The sequence below is a fragment of the Equus przewalskii genome, chromosome 24 (genome assembly GCF_037783145.1).
Source record: "Equus przewalskii isolate Varuska chromosome 24, EquPr2, whole genome shotgun sequence".
NCBI classification, from domain to species: Eukaryota; Metazoa; Chordata; class Mammalia; order Perissodactyla; family Equidae; genus Equus; species Equus przewalskii.
The window spans coordinates 29,441,318-29,462,517 of NC_091854.1; the positions used below are offsets into that span (position 1 = coordinate 29,441,318).

Here is a 21,200-nt window from a genome sequence, read left to right on the forward strand (position 1 = left end):
GCAAATACTAACAGCATTTTCCTTAAGAAAGACAGTCGAGTGAATTTTATTACCTTTAGAAACACAGCAACATTTCTCTGAGATTCTTTTCCTAGTTTTTCCTATTGTAAAAGTATAAAAAAAATTAATGCCTTACATTGCCACCTAGTAGGCAGGAAAATTAAAGTTTGATCATTTCATTCATACAGATCTTTTCCTATACAAAGTGAAAATTAAAAAAAAATTCCTTGTGTATTGAAACCTAAGAATGTTCAAACAGTTTAAGAAGCCAGCTCTAGAAATCGCTGCTCAGCCTTTAGTGAAGCCCTGCTCATAGATAAGATCAGCTTAACAGCACGCCAACACTTAGTTTTTTCAAGAAAAATTATCCTGCAGCAATTTCCCGACTCCTTTAGATTGAGAGACAGAGAGACAGAGAGACAGAGGTCAGACAGGAGGCGATCTCTTTCATGTATATTCATTTAACAAGGCAAGAACTGAAGCCTGACCTGGAAACCAACACCGGTTTAAGAATGCTCATCCCAGCATCTCATAAGGAAAAGAAAAGATCTGGCTTTGGACCTCGGGACAATGATCCCAGAGATAGTCATTTGGTGTATTATTTAAAATAGCTTGAAGCAATGATGTATGAATAACACAAGCATTTGTTTTGCCCTCCCCCACCCCATAAAAAGAAAAGAAAAGGTCAGTGAATTAAGAGACACACAACTAAAGTGGGATGCAATTAACATTTGCGTGATATATTCATTCAATGGGATATTTTAAAATGACCGATAGCTTATGATCTGTCAAGCTGAGTTACAAGTTCAGAATGAATTAAAAATGGAACTATATTTAGAGAAATGTAAGATGATTCAGCTTTACTCTTTTCTGTCTGATAACAGACAGTTTAGCCAGGAATTTTTTAAAGGAACTTTGATTGTGTAAAAGCAATTGATTTGCAAGATAAAGCAAAGCAAAAAAGAACTGTGAAGTGCTCATTAATAGAGTGTACAGTCCCATAAAAATCAATGCTAAATAGTGCCTTCCTGTTAGCTTTCACCAGAATGTTTTTCATATAATTTCTAACAAGATTATGTAAAAATGCTGTGAGCGTTGATCTACCATGATTCAATTTCTTAAAGTTGTTTAGTAAAATATTACCCAATATTATAAGCGTTAATTCCACTCTGCGAAGAATTTGTAGCATTTCAGCAGATAGTGGCCTGATGTGCTGATTCTAGGTGCAGATCTTAAAAATAACACTTAAAAAAATAAAAATAGAGGCTGGCCCTGAGGCTGAGTGGTTAAAGTTCTGTGCGTTCTGCTTTGACAGCCCTGGATTTGTAGGTTCAGATCCCGGGCGCCGACCTGCTCCACTCATCAGCCATGCTGTGACAGTGTCCCACATACAAAAAGGAGGAAGATTGGCACAGATATTAGCTTGGGTCTGATCTTCCTCAAGCAAAAAAAAAAAAAAAAAAAGGAATATTGGCAATGGATGTTAGCTCAGGACGAATCTTCCTCACCAGTAAATAAAGAAGTAAAAAAAATATTAAAACAATTTCATTGTTTTGTTTTGAATATTTTAGGTGATAAAATTAAATTCGCTAACGTATACTAATAAAATTTAAAGTAGATACTAATTTATTTGAAATGGCAGGAATTTCCCTTTTAGTTAAAACAAAAAGCCAGAAGAACATTTGCAAAGCATTCTTGGTTAGATTATTTGCAGCAGTTGTTGAAAGATATGTAAACTGGTGTAAAAGAAAATTTTTATAAAATTTCTTCAAGGTGTGTTTAGAAAAAAAAAGTGTTTTCCTGGTTCAATAACTTTCTTAAGCTTCATTGAAACATTAACTTTTACTATCAATGTCCAAGGAATGGGATCTATGGTATAGAATCATTTGTTTTCAGACCACAATGAAAATTTGCCAGAGCCAGTAGATCTGAATATGATTTGGAAAATACTGGAATATAGATTAATGCAATGGGAGCATCCTTTACTAATTTTCTTTTAGACATTAAGGGACACATGAAAATATATTTGCTTTTCATAGAAACATCTTTTCTCATAAGGCTAAAGCTGCATTTAGAACAGACAATGTACTACCCCAGGCATAGAAGGAGGCAATCAGAAATACCATAAATCAAAGGAAAAATAACTTTAGAAATTAAACCTAGAGAATAAATTACTATGCCCCTGGTGAATGTCAACAAGATGGTGCCTTTCTCTCATTGGAATACTCATGCAGGATAGAAATCAGATAGCATACATGAGGGACAGTCTAGAGGTTTGACCATGGTCAACTCAACAGACCCTAAAATTTGACATTCCTTCAAAAAGGCTATTTAGATTTCAATTAGATATTAAAAACGCGACTCTAGCCTGTAGAAGATGATAGAACGTCAAATTGATGACATGAGAGAAAGTCTAGTGGGTTTTCTTTTGTTGTCGTTCTTTGTTTTTAATATTTGGAGACTTAAGCACTGTCCTTCCATCTCATTTCTCCCCCATTTATTCCACGTGAGAAAAGTCACGTAACGGTAGCCATGTTTAGCTTGTGAGTGAGTGAATGGCATTTATAGGCTGTTTGTTAAATGAAACAAAGGAAAGGAGCAGGAACATACAGAGACACCTCCAGAGAAGGCATCCAGTAAAAGGAAGTGGGCGGGCTCTCAGAACAGTCTCTTTAATCACCATAACATGGATTGATTTGTTCATTCATATCGACAACTTAATTTGACTCATTTCAAAGAAATAGCATGTTTCTGCATATTTTAAAGCAATATTTAGAGATCATCCTCATTTCGATCATAAAAAATTTATGCTTCCATTAAAAAAAAATGCTCATCAGAAAACCAGGTAGCAAAATGAGTGCCTTTAGATTGAATGGGATTTTGCTCAAATACATAATCTTTTGGGAAAAAGAAAGCTTAAAAAAAAAAAACCCGCAAACTCATCTCCTTAGTAGACATCTGCACATTTTACTGTGTCATTCAAGATAATTGACAACCTGTGATTATTTTGGGGAAAAAAGCAAAAATAAACATGATTGGGGCAATTCTTTTGGAATGACATGAGTCCACGCTTATAAATCATCCAGTTCGAGGGCTTACAAAACGAATAGGGTTGACTTGTGAGTTAGATGTCTGAGTGTCCCTCGCAAGGAGGGAGACATTTATGAGGACTTTGTACTTGCAGTGAGTGACAGCCTACAACCCTCCTACGGCTTCTTTTAATCTTCTAAGACATTGACAAAAAGGACAGAAACATGAAAAAGAGAGAATGCGTTTCAGACCACTGTGAGACTGAGATAGCACAGGATGAGCACTCTAAGCAAAAGATGGGATTTTCCTAGAAAAAGCCCTCTCTATTTTTTTTTAAGATTGGAGGAAGTTAAACGGGATGAATGAAAAAATAAACTCGTTAGAAAAGTGGTATTCAACTTACAATTTAACGTTGAAAATCTGATATAATGTCAGAACTAAGAAGGACCTGGAGACATCAGCTGGGGCAGTGATTCTGAAATTTGGGGTGCTTTTCAAAATACATGTTCCTAAACCTTATCCTTAGAGATTTATTCATTCAATAGAAATTTATTGATGCCTATTATCTTCCAAGCTCTGGAGATGTTCTGGTGACTAAGCCAAAATCCTTGCCCTTTTTCAATAAATGATAATGCAAGTGGTTCACAAACCATACTTTGAGAAACATTCTTTTCCAACAATTTTGCTATTTCAATTATTCTTATTTTGAGACTAATTTTTCGTGGCACCTTTTACCTTGGTATTCGAATGGAATATGCATAGAGAAATAAGACAGAAGACTTTATTTGCAAGAATGAACAAGCAAAACAGGCCAGGGTCTCCTTCTGCAGTCGAGATAACTGTGTTACTTCCAGCTGCTGTGTTGCTTTGGGCAAATTAATCTGTCTAAGCCTCAATGTCACCATTCGTAAAACAGGAATTAAAAAGAGTACCTACAACTTTTGGGTTGATGTAAGGATTAAACAAGCTAGTATCTATACTGACTGGTACACAGTACGCACTCAAGTAACTATCAATTTTTACTGTATATCAGTCAATTACTGTGATCGTACAAGTTTCCTTGTGAAACCCCCAAGGTGGATATGAGTCAAGCAGAATCATGGAACTTCAGAGGTGGAAGTAACTTTCCAGATCACTGATGTGGCATTACGGTGTTTAAACAGTGCTCTGGGGGCCTGGATTTAAACAGGATTCCATGTGCAATTTTAACAGAAAAAAGTCCTGCTGTTAAGAAAAACTTGAAAACCATTGGTGATCCCAATCCCTCATTCTAAAGATGAGAAACTGAAAAGGGCAGTGATTCGTCCAGAGTCGCACAGCAGGAGAGTTGATGTAGGTACCAGGCTTCCTTGAAAAGAAGATTTAGAAGTGGAAATATGTGTAATTGTGACCTCAAACACTTTGCAGATTGAGGCTGAGTAAAAACACATAAAAACAAAAATAAAGCATCTGTAGTTTGACTTTCTGGGGGGTTTGTCTCTATTCACTCAAAACCATTTGAAATGTGGACATTCTTTCTTTACAGGCGAAATATATTCCCACGTACTACACGGTGAATTTTCATTTTGGCTGTAGGTGTAAAGAAAGAAGAGAGCTTTAAAAATAATTAAAAATGTAATCCTTAGGAATTATAAATTCCAATTATGATAAAATTCAGACCAATTCTTAATAAGAATTTATTTTAAAAAATATCATGAAAATACGGAATTTATTTGAAAAGAAAAACGTACTTTCCACGTTGCCAGAATAAAGCAGTATCATGCATTCTTTCTGCCTTGGTAAAGCAGAAACTTTGTTAATCATGATGCTCAGGAAATGGTGCTCTGGTTAACGGAAACCCTTCCTTTTATTGTAATCCCTGATATGGAAAATCTGAATGTGTACTAGCCCATTTTGTTCTGTTTTAGATTGATAATGAATCTAGTTTAATGTTTCTTTCATAACTGAGATTCTTGCATTGTCTAGGGTCATTTTTGCTAACCTGAGTTCTTATTGTACAGGACTGTGGATATAGATGTAACAGTAGGTCATAAACTACAAGATTAAAAAACCCCACCAAAATCTAAATCCCTGATATGAGTTTATTGTGTTATTATTTGACCTATTTTATGAAAGGAGAAGGGATGTATTCTGGTTCTGGTTATTCAAAGTTTAAAAATTTTGAATCACTGACTTCCATTTTGTTTCATAAAGACAAATTAAGGGATCATAGGATATCGTCATAGTTTCAAATTTAGTTCTTGGAAACATTTGAATAATGTTAGAAATTGCAATTTATGTTTTAAATTACATTTTATACTGTCAACAAAATAATTCTTTGAAAAAAAAAAAACCCTTGTGTTTAACTACTAATTCACTCTAGAACTATGTGAAATATAAAGAGCAAGACATGAGAACCAGTAATATTTACACATTTTTAATATACGTTGTGTTAATAGTCAACATGTTTTTTCACGAATTGTTTACTTAAAAACACAATTTATTTTCATATGATGGACAATTCTCAATTTTCTGCTGCTTCCTCTCCACTGGTTTCAGTGTTTGAAATAAATTTCCCTGTGTTTCATGGGATTTAAAAGTTTGCATTTTCTATTTTGGTTTCAAAATCAAATTGAATATCTTTACTTAAAATGAGTATATTAATTATTTGTTCAAAGTACTTCAACACCAGACTGCTTGGGGAGCCAAGTGAGTTTGAATAGTAAGAATTCTTCTAAGGTCAAACAGATCATTTTGAACCTTCTCTTGGTTGCAAGCACTGATTGAGCAGTACAAATATTAATTTTAAAGTGCCACTATAAACAACTGCCAATCACAATCTCATTTTAAAAGTAAGACCTACAGAATTTAATTTGATTCTAAAATTTAAAGGGGCTACAGATTCTTTGTCAAATATGAGTGAGTGTAAAATAAAATTTAGCAACTAATGATAAACAAAACAACCTAATAATTACAGTTATTTAATAGTATAACCTGCAACAGTAATTGGTTTATGTTTAAAATAAATTCTATAACTTAAAAGAAGATTCCTGTTTTCAGATCCTAACAGAGGAAGGTTTTCCAACTGGGACCCCTGAAGAAATGGGCTTCTCCATTCTGAATTCCCATATTATAAGGCCAGACTGAGTAATTACAGTTTTTATTATACCTTGTGACAATGAAATCACGACATAAATTTCTGATGACTCTTTTTTGGATTCCCCAAGAATGGCAAAGATTTATAGTTACATACGATGAATCATATCTAAAAGGAAATTTATTGCACAATAATGTGGATAGAATTTCATTTATAAAGCTTATTTTTTCCTTCCCAAATGACGTAAATGATGACGATTAAAATCCTCCTTCTGGATTTAAACAGGGGACTAAAAGGTTTTTTTCTGAGGTGTTCAGTCTCAATGTTTTGATTTCTATGGGTAAAGAAGATATGTGGTACCATTCTCCATGCTAGATGGGAGAGACTCTCTGTTTAGAGTAATTGTGCAAAAGTTGTTAACCAGTTCAACTACGGAAAGTCTTGAAATTTACTGTAAAATCACAATTTTGGTTTCAATCTGACTAATTATTCAGCAATCTCCACAATTGCCAAACTGTAGAAAGAGGAGGAAGTAATTAAGACTTCAATATCTTCCTTACTCTTGATTATAATTTCATATACTTAAACTTTAAATATGAATTGCTTTCCCTTTTTACACAAGTTATAAAAATAAGAGGCCTTGTTTACACAGTTTGCATTTTTATGAAATTTGCAGTTTGAAAAAAAAGCTTTTTAAAAAGTGATACTTAATGCTTTTCTTTGAATATGCTGTAACCTTAGAATTTTTTTTTCTGAAATAGTTTCTGAATTTAACCCACTAAACATCTGAAGATAGAATTTTTATTTAGCAGTAGAGTAAAACTTACTAAGGACTGAAGAAAAGGAAGTCTTTTTCTTTCTGGTTCCACTTAATTTTCTTTGTATGTGGCACCCCCTTTAGGACAGCTATCCATATTATATTTAAATTTTATACATTGACAAAATGCAATCTACCTCTGTAAGCATTGTGCCTTTCAACAATGCTACTGTTAAATTTACATACCACAGTTTAAATTACATCCATTTCAGGAATGGTAAAATGCTAAAACTCGAGTGTCTAAATGCCTTACTGAAATGAGTACAATTTACAAATACAATAATTACATTTTAAAACCATTAACAATATTACACCTAGAAGTAAATACTGTAGGACTGGTCATCAAGGTAGCGTGTGAGGGAAATCATTGCCGAAAGTCACCGATGTTTCCAGCAGATATACCCCAAGTGCAGATTTTGGTTTGTTTTCATCAAGCCAAAATGAAAACCTGTTTCTCATACAACAGTTCTCCATTATACGAATCCTCCAATCCTTGCATAAGGTTTTATCAGTTATCTGCCAAGTATTTTCCTGCAAAACAAAACACCGTATCAGATGGTCACCTGGCAGTTCCATAATGTGGTTATTACGTGGGCAACATTTCTGTGCTTCCTGCCCTACCCCTGAAGCCATACACTGCATACTCGAGTGCTGCAATACTAATATAAAACAGGTAACGTTTTTCAAGTTTTCAATCTTGCAGACCAGCAGGTTTCCTTTTCATGTCTCCAAATGTGAACAATTTGTAGAGCTTTGGGTTTTACTCAGAATAGGTTGTTCCTGGATGTGAGAATCCGACTTGTTCTAGGAAGGGTGACCATACAATTACTTTCCAAACTGAGTCATCCTTGAAAGTTAAAGAGGTCTAATTAATAATTTCATCAGTCCAGCAGGCACAAACCCAGGACTCATCCCAATAGATCACTGATAAGTCTAATCACCCTAGTATTGGGGAATGCCCTGCCAGCAAACTAATCGTGTGTGTCAAAAACCTGGCTCACGGCCACATTCAGCTCGTGAACAACAGTTCCAATCTCTGGCCTAGGTTCTTTAAGGTTGCCGTTAAAATGAAAGATGGAAACTCTTGGATCTCAGCTAAGCCTGACAAGTCTAAAATCTATGAAGTCCTGTTGGAGAAACAAAGTTTTCAGGTAAGAGATAAATTCAAAGACAAATAGCATTTATCTCGTTTGTCAATATAACAAAAGTAGGATTTACTCCATTAACCTCAGTGTACACATCTATATGATGGGAAGGACTGGTCAGCCCCATACAGGAAACAGAACCAGAGCTACGATAAGTAGCCAGGGCTTTCCTAATTTCTGATTTCCACTTCAGTGTCCTATTTTTACTACACCCAACAATTGGTTTGCTCTCTAACGGGGATGGGAAATGGGACTGGGAGTGAGGAAGAGGAGGAGGAAGAAGATGAGAAAATCCTAATCTATTTCTTCTTAAGGAAGAGTAGCTAAGGCAACACTACTTTTGCCAATGAAGCTCACAAGATACCCACTTACCCGCAGCAAACCTTTTCTTGATGAGTGAAAATCGATATCCTGCTCCAACAAGTTCAATGTCGCAGCCAGAAAGCGTGCTTCCTTCACTTGTGAACTGCACAACCAATGGGGAAGCTTTGCTTGGGCCTTCAGACAACTGAAATCTTGCCAATAAGGAACCCACCCCTATAAAAAGAGTATTATTACAAGATAATAGTCAACGTCACATTCTGGATATAATTTTGAAAATTGTGTTCAAAAGTTGACATACAAAATCTAGCTTACAAGAAAATAGTGTATGTTTCAGTGACAAAATGGTGATGGATAAAATTTATCATTAAATATTATGAGCCACTCTATGCACACTGATGGAAGCGTAAGGCAGCCAAATGGCACTTCAAAATTCAGGAGCATGCTGCTCGCAAGGCAATGTATGCCAAAACTATGATTACTATCAGAGGAAAGTGAAAAACATCTAAATGATCAGGGAGTGTGAGATCTGACACAGACTGGAAACATGCCTCATTAAATGCTCTTCCCCACTTTAGAGAAGGTCTGTTTGATGGGGGGTCTTGGGCAGAAAAAGGGAAGCAGAAGATTCATTGAAGAATTATTTGCTTTTATTGGTTGAAATAAGTATATACCAAAATGAAGTGAAATATTTTGCTTGCTTTCAAGGCTAAGTATATTTTGGCTAATAGTTTTCAATACCTGGAAGCAATTTCAGCTTTATACATTAAATCAAATAAGACTGTGATTACATTACCTCCATTTTCTGACTTTTGGGAAATATCGGGAATCTTCCACAATATTCTTTGTTGTTCAGCATTCCTAAAAATGAAATAAGTAAAAGACTTTTGCATATGCAAGGGTTTTTGTTTAATTGTTGCCATAATTTTTCCAGATAGTGTTAATTTAAAAAAATTGATCTTGAAAATTTTAGCTACAATTTAAGCATTATCTATCTATCTATCTATCTATCTATCTATCTATCTATCTATCTCCCTATCTACCTACCTATGCATCCATCCATTCAACCATCCATCCATTCATCCATCCATCCATTCCCACATAAATTCTCTCCTTTCCTATTCCTTATTGTAACTAGCCACAACACTACCAGATAGGTAAACATTTAGGGAACAACGCAGTGAAATTTGTTTTCACACATCTACTGAAAAAATAGATGGGAAGTGTTAATCAATTAATTCAGATAATTTAAATTGGAGCTGTCATCTGGCTGACTTTTTTGTTTCTTTTAATTTTGCCTGTTTCTTTTTAGTTTTTAATGGAGCTAATGGATAATTTGTGTGTGTGAGGAAGATTGGCCGTGAGCTAACATCTGTCACTAATCTTCCTCTTTTTTTTAAATTTTATTTTTCCTTTTTCTCCCAAAGCCCCCCAGTAAATAATCGTGTATTTTTAGTTGTGGGTCCGTCTAGTTGTGGCATGTGGGACGCCGCCTCAGCATGGCCTGACGAGCGGTACCACGTCTGCACCCAGGATCTGAACCAGCGAAACCCTGGGCCACTGAAGTGGAGTGTGGGAACTTAACCACTCAGCCACAGGGCTGGCCCCAGCTTTTTTGCTTTTGTAGTGTTTTACTTTTTGCTTCTGACAATCGTATGGAAAAACTAGAGTATTTTTTCTAGGCGAATAAGTTCTTTTTAACAGCTGCTATTGGTACTCAGTGTCTATTCAGTTTCTGTTCCCATACCTTCTCTAATGTGCCATTTTATGGTCCAGAGGCTACAAAACAAAACCCTACATTTCTCAGACTCCCCTGTAGCTAGGGTCCTAGGTGTAGGACGCTTCACCAATTACATACACCACTTGAGATACGGACGATAGAAAGGAGGCAGAGGCCTTTCTCTGCTGCTTTCTTGGCTGTTTTCTGCTGGCAGCAACCTGAGATGAGGGATCTTCTGAGAACAGAGCTCTGGTCCAGTCTCCAGGTTCGTGGGTGTTGAGAAGCAGCTAGGGCAGTGCTGGTAGGAGCTTTCTCATCCCTGGAGCCACGTGGCAGTGGTGGGTTCTTGAATTCAGTGGCTCTGCTGGCAGCCTTCTGATTTCTCTCCTTCTTGGTTGTGGCAGAGGCAGCAGCTCCCCTGGTGGGCCAGTTCTGCAGTGCTCTGGGAAACATTCTTGGAGATCCAGCCTAAAGCTTATTCCTCCAGCACCTTCACCATTGGGTGAGCATCGAAATCCCTGTGTTAAATCATTTTCTGCTTAAAATAGCTACAGTGGTTTCTGTTTCCTGCCCTGAACCCTGACACACAGGCCTGCTGTGATCTCCTCCTGTGGGAAATACAAATGCTAAGAAGTCTGTGATCCCTTTGCCCCGAAGGAGCCCTTTGGTGAAGAGGGAGGGGAATGGCGGCTCCTTACCAGACTGCTGGGGGGAGCACGGCCTGCAGCTTGGTGACGCCTCCATCGATGGGGACCAGGAACTGCACGTTGTTGAGGGCCACGGCGGTGGTCATGGCATCTGTGTTGTATTTGTAATCTATGCGCAGGTCAGTGCTTGACGGCTCACAGCGCCAGTTCACCGCCAGGTTCAGAGGCGTGGACTGAATGCCCTGGGCAGACACCTTGCCAAACAACAGGAAAGAGAATATTTTAGGCTCGACTGTTGATCTGAAACAAAACTAGAAGCTATGATTATCTCCCATAGGAAGAGACTTAAATATCAAGGAGTTATCCCATTGTTTGTGCTGCTCACGAATGAGCTCCCGGTGAAAATCACCATGAAGGGTACCGTGTGAGGGAGAGCTGGGCCCTTCAGACAAACCATTACAGACGAAAAACATAAAATCAATTACTAAAATCACTACAGCACTTTAGAGCTTACAATGCACGTTATGTGTAGGGAGGTGGTAGCACCCTGCTTAGGAGCTGACGCCAAGGAGTTAGAACTCCTGGGTCTGACTTCTGATTATCACTTAAAAGCTGAGTGATCTTGGATCAGTCACTAAGCCTCTCAGAGCCTCAGTTATTTCCTCATCTGCCAAATGGGGGTTATAGCAATAACACGTACCCACAGAGTTGTCAGGAAGATTGAAGGAGGTGTTTTATGTGAAATACTCAGCATAGTGTCTGGCACACGGTAAGGAGCTAAGGTTTTAATGAACGTTACCTATTAATAGTCTTATCCTATTTACTCTTCCCAAGAAACCACTGATTTAGATGAAGCTGATTATTATTACTCCTTTGGCATTTGCTAAAGTAAGGGCTTGAACCCAGATCCTCTAACTGGGAGGGATGAATTCTACTGTCTACTGTCAGCTCCAGTTAGAATCAACTGTGAGTTTGACTAAGGAAAAGCCAGGTTTGAAGAATCAACAAAAATTATCTAAAGACAATAATATGAACTTGAATTCTGGGTCCACAGTGAAAAAAATCAGAGTATTGTTATTTCCCAATCCTTCCCTGTGACGATGACTAGCTCTGGGAGAGTCTCCTTGTACAAGTACACACACTGGAGGGCTGGGGAGGGGGTGTCTATGTCCTTGCAGTTTTATTCATGGAGTATGAGTCTTGCAGGTTTGGAAGAATATACACAGCTCTTTATTGGCTGAGCAATGTCTGCACACATGGACACCGTGGAGAGGGTCCTGGGGCAGGTTGAGCGCACAGGCAGGAGGGGTTGCTGCAGAAACAAGTCCAGGAATGAGTTTTTTAATAAAATGACAGACATGGCTTTTGATGGCAATTTTAGATAACCATTATAATTTTTAACTTTCAATATTTTTAGCAGCAGAATCCTCTGCAAATAAACTTTTATTTAGAAACCTGTTATTTAAGATAGCTCACAAGCAGAGCCGGCTCGCTATCCTGGCCCTGTGTCTGCCCTTTATCCTCAGCAGTTCTCTGCTTGAGAGTGGTTCCTCTACCCAGCCAGGCACTTTTTGGAAATGTGAGGGTGTGGTTTTTATTGTCCAGTTCCAGGGGGATGCTACTGGTGGCCAGAAACCAAACATGCTGCAATTGGAGGGCAATCCCACAAAACACTGGCTGTGCCTCCCTCCCAAATCTTTGCATTGTTGAGAACAATGAAAACACAACTGAAAGCGACCAAAGGGATTCCTCAGAGCACACTTGAGAATGAAATGATGAAACGATGGGCCTGGGGCTATTACATTTCACCAAGTGCTTGGACATCTACTGGGCTCCTAGCTCCTCACAATAACCCACGAAACATCTAGGTGTGGCATTATTATCCTGATTTGCAGGTGAGGAAACTGAGGTTTCGGGGGGGTGGAAGGCCAGGATGCAGCTGACTGCACTCTGGAATCCAGAGTCTTGCCCACACTTTAGCCCTTGACCTCAGGCTCATGTCGCGTGACAGGTGCATTCGTCTCCTTTCTAGGTTCACTTAGTAACAAGTATGGAGACTAAAAAAATCTCACAGGACTGAAGATTTCAAAAAAAATTTTAATCTGAAGTGAAAATGTACATGCAGTGTTTTCAGCGAAAGTTCATGAAAGAAAACAACTACAGTCTTGTTTTTTGGGCATAAGAACCATGCATGTGTCCTGAAATTTAACTTCTCATTCAGGGAAAAAGTACCCTGGACTTCCCTTTCTTACTCCTTCCTACTTCTCTCAGAAGTGTAAAGCAGTCACTAAGTGTGTTTATACGTTTTGGGGGGAAAAAGTTAAATAAGTTAAATAAAAAATGTATTTTTATCATATTTAATTATAAAAGTGATGAATTTCTGTTGTATCATTTGTTCACTATTATCGATAATGTTCAAAGTTTAGATGATACTATTCTTACAGGAAAAACATTATATTCATTTGCATTTTTGTAAAATGTACCATCACCTAGATACTTTACCTTCAATGATTTCCTTACACCGATCTAGATAAGTGGTTTTCAACTTGTAGGGTGCGTTACGATCACTTGGAGAACTTGTGAAAAATACAGATACCTGGGTCACGTCCTGAACCAATTAAGTCAAAACGTGTGGGAGTGTCAGGGCCCAGGAGACATCTCCCTCTATCATCTCTATCTCTGTTTCTATCTCTCCCTCTATCATCTCTATCTACATCTGTATCTCTGTCTCCTCTCTATCCTCTCTATCTCCGTCTCCATCTCCATCTCTATCCCTATTTCATCTATATTCAGCACCAGGTCAGACCCAACATTTGTTTACAAGTACCTTGATGATTGTAAATACAGTCATGTTTGAGATGCACTGATTTCTATTAAAGTACAATTTAAAAAAACAATAATTTAGTTTCCTCATCTAAGAAAAATGATTTGAGTATATTTGATCACAAAAACTACAATGCATTAAAAACAACCTGGGAGATCAAGTGGCTGGGAACCAACGGGCTGCTCAGGCTCCAGCGAAGCCTCGTTTGAAATAGGCTTATTTACTAGATCAGTGAGGATTTGGGGTAAGGGCAATCCTAGACACGGAATGAAAGTCCTCATATACTCTACTGTGTTGTACTGAACATTGTTTTAAGATTAAATGATCTCTTAACATAAGTTTCATTAGAATTTATTTCATAGGACCATCACGTTAGGAGAAAACACCAGACTGCTTACATTTAGTCATTTAAAATAAGAGGTTTGAGTACAGTAATGCTCTTAACAAAATTACAGTGAACTAGTTTATTGATACTTGTAATCTTAATTAATGTAATTTTCTGAAGCTTCATTTTTGTGGCATATTTCTCTAATTTTTTAATAAAATATTTTTCTTGTAAGTTTAAACTAGTAAGGATATGTATGAATATTCCTGTCACCAAGCAGTCTCCAAGTAGTCTTTTAAGATCTTTTTCTTATAAATTATAGCTTTTAAATAATATTAAGGGAAATGTTGCTTTATTTACTTTTACTTAATGTTAGGCACATTAGAATATACATTTACAATGTGAAAGTGACACCCTGGCAGTATAGACAGGCTTACCTGATACTTGAGCATGTCCACATTATAATATGTAGCCTGGGGTTTCTGTTCCGACACTTTCTTTAGGTGAGTCATCAAATTTGGCATGTTTACCCAGAATTCCTTGGTATTGGCATCATTTTGGGTATTATCGCTGTTTAATTGGGAACAAAAAATGATTGAGTAGCATTTTATAATCGATGGAAACCACAAGAGCAGCATCTCAGCAAATTGCCATCTGATCTCTATATCCATCTTTGACAATCTGTAGAAATTATATTATTAACAGTAGTATGGTTTTAGCACAGTTGTAGTTCTGAATGGTATTACGTTAATAGATTAATACCCATGCGGAAGCATTATTATATTGCTATACATCTCAGTGATTACCCAGGCATATTAAGCAATCATGATGATAATTGGTTGCTTTAAACAGTAAATTATTTATTAACCCAAACTTAATAGGCTTTTCTGTATCACCAGTTTCCCCTGAATTAGTCGGTTAATGCAATCAAAAAGCTGAGTATATTGATTTTCTTTTGAATTGACCTGAACGGTAGTTTCTCAGAAATTGAGTTAAATATTTGGCCCAATGTTAACATGGTCTTTATCTCCAACTGAGGAGAAAGGGGCGATACTAAAATGACCAGACCACCTTTTTAGCATTCGAAAAATTTCATCTAAAAGCATCTAAATCATAACAAAAGTCACTCCACTGACGAGATGATCCTGGAGTTTAAATGATAATGACCATGGTAGTTCCAGGAGAGAGGTGCAGTCTTGAGGAACTAAGGAGTCCTGTGTTCCTGTGGAAGTCATTAGCTCTGCTCAGAGCCTGTCCATGTCTTGCAAATGCTTGTGTTAAAGACAGAAGGAGTCGGGCAAGAGTGTGACAAGCATCTGCTCACTTCCCTCATGACGAGGAAACTGAGGGTCCAGGTGATTGAGTAATCTGACGTACAACTCCTTTACTGAGATTTCACTTTCAGAGTACTCTGTATAACACAACAATAGCGGCTACAATTTTAGGAGCACCTGTTATGTGCTTAGGTATTCTGTTAGATATATTATAAACCATTTCATTAAAATTTGCCCTTCAAAGAAGAGCTATCTTCCTTTTTAAAGATGAGCAAATGTTGTAAAAAGAGAAAATTAGAGGTTAAGAAGAGAGAGAGTTGGCAGCAATAAAATGATGAAGGCAGGTCGAACCTAAGTCGCCACGATCCAGCCTCCAGAAGTCAAACAGATCAAGAGGGCTGAGTCAGAGGTATCAGGGCCTTAAAACTGATACTGGTCTGTTAGGAGGCAGTGGTGGTGGCGCCAGGTCTCAGCATGGCCCATGTGGCTCGCTGGGCCTTGGGATAGGTTCTTGAGGACAAAGCAAAGCTCTAGGACTCTGGGCACGTAGGGAGTGGATGGAGAAGACTCTTGGCTGCTGAGACTCTGCTCCTGGTCAAGCAGAGCTAAGGATGCTGAGAACGGCTGTCTAAACTTTTCTTATCTAACAGCATCCAAGTGACCCAGAGCTTCTGGAGCTGTAGCTACACTAGAAGGTAGGAGATAAGAGTAACAGAGGTTCAGAGAAATTACGCAATTTGCTTAAAGTTGAACAGCTAAGAAGTCACAGAGTCAGGATTCCAGCCCAGGTCAGCCTTCCTACAGGTTATACTTTCTTACTATAACAAAACAAAGGTGGGGAATTAATATCCGGCAACGTGTCATGAATTTGTACCAAGTAGATGTGAATAATTGGGGAGAATTTCAATTGTACTATTTTTTTAACGAAATGCATTTACTAAGTTCAATAACAAAATATGTCTAAATAATAGTCATATGTCTAAAATAATTCCTCAGAGAACTTGCTTTAAGAAATATTCCAGAAAGCTTTGCCCATCAAATGCTTGCACAGAGATGCAATTCTTGAATGCTCAAGAAGTCTTGAGAATTCTTTAGTCTCATAATTAGTTTAATAATTGTTCCTGAGCATCTTTTACAAGCAAACCCCTTTCATAAGGGAAAAGTAGAAGTAAACTTCAATTTGGTCCCTGTCGCAGGACTTGCAAACCCCAATATCTCCCGGGGCCCAACTGCCAGCATAAATGAAGTTTTCCAGTAAACACAAATGAGAGAATAGGCTGGGGGTAAGACGGTAGCTTGCCTTGTAATTGAGAATAATGCTTGGTTACCTTGCCTTTTAAAAATTGGGGTGGTAGCAGTGGTGGTGAGCAGTACTTTGTAACAAAACCAAATAGGCCATATGACTAACGCGTTACCAATCACAGCCCTGACACAATAATCACATATTTAAAGTCAACAAGGTCTAAATTAATGACAACATTTTATTTTCGTTTTCTATTTCTTTATTTTAGCTAATAATAATTTAAGGGTCTATATACCGTTTTGCCAAACAAAAACATTCTCAGAATACTTAATTCAATTCATGACTGATATATTAATATAATTATATTATATTGCACATATGCCTAAGAACTTGGCAACATAACTGCCTAAAAATGCAACAAAAACTGTAACTATCACACCAGTCATATTACAAACAAGCCAGTGAGATGGCGGCACCTAATTCCTAATTTCAGATGGAGGAACCTCAAAATATAAAATGAATTCGCTCAATGTGCACAGCAAAAACGTGGAGGGAGGGGCGGGCCCTGTGGCGGAGTGGTTAAGTCCACGCGCTCTGCTTTGGTGGCCCAGGGTTTCACAGGTTTGAGTTCTTGGCACGGACATGGCACTGCTCGTCAGGCCATGCTGAGGCGACGTCCCACATAGCACAACCAGAGGCACTCACAACGAGAATATACAACTATGTACTGGGGGGCTTTGGGGAGAAAACAAAAGAAAAAAAGGGAGATTGGCAAAAGTTGCTAGCTCAGGTGCCAATCTTTAAGGAAAAACCGTGGAGGGAAACTGAAATAAGAAGTTGCTGACTTCCAATCTTGATCATTTCACATTTGTTTTTCATTTAATGGGCAATGATTTCTGTCACACCTTTAAACCTAGAATCAAGTTTTCTGGTTAAGACATTGAAAGGAGGAGGAGGTGATCTTGGTAATCACCTGAAGGACCTGTTTTTGTTTTTCTGGTGAGGAAGATTGGCCCTGAGTTAACATCTGTTGCCAATCTTCTTCTTTCTGCTTGAGGAAGATTGTCGCTGAGCTAACATCTATGCCAGTCTTCCTCTATTTTGTATGTGGGACACCACCTCAGCATGGCTTGATGAGCAGTGTGTAGGTCTGGGCCTGGGATCTAAACCCATGAATCCCAGGCCACTGAAGCAGAGCACATGAACTTAACCATTATGCCACTAGGCCGGCCCCCCATGACTTGTTTTTTTACCACTGGAATGAAAAACTCTCATTCAGTCAAGAAAATGAGTGACTATATTCGTCCTCAAATTCTAAATACCAACAACTTTTAGTTATTTCTACATAAATATCTGGCTTGACTAAATTCTTTAAATTATAGTCAAGTTGTTCCTTCATTCAACAATATTACTCCAGTACTCATTAGATGCCAAGCTCAGCGGAAGGTGCTGAGGATGTGGTGGTGAACTATAGATGTACTCCATTCCCTCACGGATTTTACAGTCTAGTGAGGAGATGGGTGAATGAAGAAACACGAATGGATATATAATTACTAATTTATTAAGTGTGACAAAGGGAGAGAATAGGGGACCTGAGAGAAAATAACAAGAGGACACAGTATTCAATTTGGGAATGGTGGCTGGGGCTGGAGAGGAGAGTGGGATGGTCAGGGGAGGCTGAGCGGGGCTGAGACCTGAAGGATAAGGAGGAGTCAGATGAAGAAGGGTGGGAAGGGTATTGGAGGCAGAGGAAACAAGCACACAAAGCCCTGAGGGGGAAGGACTCAGCCCGTTTGACATCTGGCAGGACTGGCTGGAGCTACAAGGCTGCTGAGGCAGGTTGGTGGGAGATGAGGACCGAGAGGAGCGGACAGCTCAGGGCCTCACAGGTGAGGGTAACAGGTTTGGATTCTGGTCCAGATGCAATGTGGAGTCACCAGAGGTTATGAGCAAGGACGACCTGATTCGCCTCATAAAAGTTCATCTGGCTGTTGCGTGACAAACGTAGGAAGGGGCCAAGTTTGGATGCTGAGAGGGAAGAGGGAAAGCAATGCTGTGGTCCAGGGAAATGACAATGGTCACCTGGACAAGGGAGGTCACCATCGAGGGGAAAAAGTGGCCACTTTAGAGAGATTTTTAGATGGAATATCAGGACTTGCTGATAGAGAGGAGCTGTCAAGAAGAACTCTTTTCATCTCATCCATTGCAAATAGTTAATTTGTATAGTTGATCGTCTTTAATGGCATGTACTGTGTGTGTTTGCGTGAATATGCGTGTGCATTTATATGATAAAGACAATCATATTCAGATTTAATAGGAAACGTGAAGAAGTATATTTACATAACCAAATTCACAGAAGCTTCTTTGATGTCATACACATAAAGTTCTATCAAAACAATTACCTCACAGTGAAATTACATGTTTCACAAAACAGATTTTTAAGCTCATATGAAGAGTAGTTCACAGCTCAAATATCACTTGGTTTAAAAAGATGCTAATGCAACAAATGGCTTGTACTCCTTTTATTGGGCTCTTTTCCCACCATCCTCACCCATTGTCTACCGATGGTAAGTAAAACAGACAATGAATAAATTGTCACTAACACAGACTTCATTACTCTAAACGGCTCATTAGCCACTTGAGACAGTTGACCATTAAAATACATACATGCACACACACAACCACCCACAGAAACTACAGCGGGTGAGAGTTCTGGGTGTGAATCTACAAACGTATCTGCGCAGTGGTAATTTCTCTACAGTGCTGCTCTCTTGCTAAGGTATATCCCCCACCTAAGCATAAAGCTCGAAGCCACACACATCTCTAAAAAATTCGTGCAAAATATATTTACCAGCAGAGAAGTTGGGGATTTGGCAGGACGTGTTCTAACCTGCTGAAATTTATCACCCGGAAAGTCAGAGCCGCTGGCGATGGGTTGTTGGCAAAGTGTCTGGTGATGCCGGCAGGAAAGGACAACACCATTTCTCCGGTAATCTTCACAATACATCTGGCGCATCAAAACACAGGAGAGGAAACATGGGTCAACATGTGTGAATCAAAACAGTGGTGAAAAAGGCATTACGCAGCAGAGGAGCCGAAACGTAAGCTCTTACAATTCCACTCTCAACTGCTAATTCACTTTTAAGCCCCGAGAACTCAATGGTTTGTTTTAATATTCATCCGAAAAAAGTGGCCATTTTTTAAAATGTGTTTTTGAACTGTAAGAAGAAAAGTGCAGCTTTTCCCCTCCTGTAGAAAAGTCTAAATGTTCACCTTACAAATAGAATCATCTATTCTGGCGGTTCTCTCTCTGACTTCTGAATTTTCGACAGCATATTTGAAGATATTAAATTACACAATGTTATCACACTGTTCTCCAGGACTTGTTTGACTCTGAGTAACATGACGCATGCCTCAAGCATGTTCTTCTATATTCTCACGAGGTAAACTTCTGGCTTCCCACTTAACTAGATCTTCATTCCATTCCCTCGTCTATTTGGTTGAAATTGTAAAATAATTATATAAGTTAACACGATGGGAGGATACTTTGGAAGGAAGAATAATCTTGTTTTTTAAAAAAGGGCTTTATTGATGTATAAGTGACATATAATAAATGGCTCTCAATTATAGTGCAAAATTCTGTAATTTTTGACATAGCATACAACTGTGAAACCATCACACAACCAAGATAACAGACATACCCAACATTCCTAAAACTTTCCTCCTGCATTTTTGTAATCTCTCTCTCCTGCTCTTCTCCTTCCTTCCACTCCTCAACCCTACGCCACCGCTAATATGCTTCCTGACACTACACATTAGTTTGCACTTTCTAAAATGTTATATAAACAGAATCGCAAGGAATGCAAATTTTCTTTGGTTTGGCTTCTTCCACTCAGCATAATTATTTTGAGATTCCTCCTTGTAGTGTATGCATCAATAGTTCATAACTTTTCACTGCCAGCTAGCATACGGATGTACCAGAGGTTTTGTTTTTTGTTGTTCATTCATCTGTTGAAGAACATTTGGATTCTTCCGAGCTTTCGCCTGTCGCAGATAAAGCTGTGATGAAGAGGCATGCTCCATCTTTGTATGGGCATGTGCTCTCATTTCTCTTGGATGCGTATACAGGAATGGAATCACCAGATCACATGGTAGGTGCACCTTTAACTTTTTAAGAAACTGCTAAACTGTTTTCTAAAGTGGAAAAATACAACTGCGTAGGAGAGTACAGTTTTTCCACATCCTTACCAACACCTGGTAGGATCTATCTTTTGAATTTTAGCCATTCTAATAGGTGTGTAGTGGCTTCTCATTGTTGTTTTAACCTGCATTTCCCTAATGGCTAATGATCTTAAGCATCTTTTCATGTTCTTATTTGTCATCAGTTACCTGCTTTGGGCAAGTGCCTGCTCAAATTTTCTACCAATTTTTAAATTGAGTTCTCTATTTTCTTATTGAATTTTGAGAGTTCTTTATACATTTTGTATACAAATCACTTATCAGATACATGCTTTGCAAAGATTTTTTTTCCCAGTCTGTGACTTGCTTTTTCTTTCTCCTAAGAGGACCTTGGAAGGGCAGAAGTTTTTAATTGATCAATTTATTCTTTTATGGATTGTATCAATTAATTTATTTTTTTAGAATCCTGTCTAAGAAATCTCTGCCAATCCAAGGTCACAAAAGTTTCACCTGTATTTTCTTCTACAAGTTTTTCACGTTTAGCTTTACATTTAGCTTTATGACCCATTTTTAGTCAAGTGCTGTATAAGGTGTGAGGA

The 21,200-nt window shown here is 38.2% G+C and overlaps 1 protein-coding gene across 29 annotated transcripts in view; it reads right to left on the reverse strand.

Moving 5' to 3' along the window:
- Positions 1 to 5,430: 5,430 nt before the first annotated feature.
- SGIP1 (SH3GL interacting endocytic adaptor 1) overlaps positions 5,431 to 21,200 on the reverse strand; it is a 198,500-nt gene continuing 182,730 nt past the window's right edge. For all 29 annotated transcript variants that reach the window (XM_070592718.1, XM_070592725.1, XM_070592710.1 and 26 more), the window contains 6 exons: positions 19,274 to 19,429; positions 14,343 to 14,475; positions 10,808 to 11,010; positions 9,186 to 9,250; positions 8,441 to 8,605; positions 5,431 to 7,454 (listed from right to left, as the gene is read on the reverse strand). In XM_070592718.1, coding sequence (XP_070448819.1) covers positions 7,432 to 7,454; positions 8,441 to 8,605; positions 9,186 to 9,250; positions 10,808 to 11,010; positions 14,343 to 14,475; positions 19,274 to 19,429 — 745 coding nt within the window. In that variant the 3' untranslated portion in view covers positions 5,431 to 7,431. The remainder of the gene's footprint in view (positions 7,455 to 8,440; positions 8,606 to 9,185; positions 9,251 to 10,807; positions 11,011 to 14,342; positions 14,476 to 19,273; positions 19,430 to 21,200) is intronic.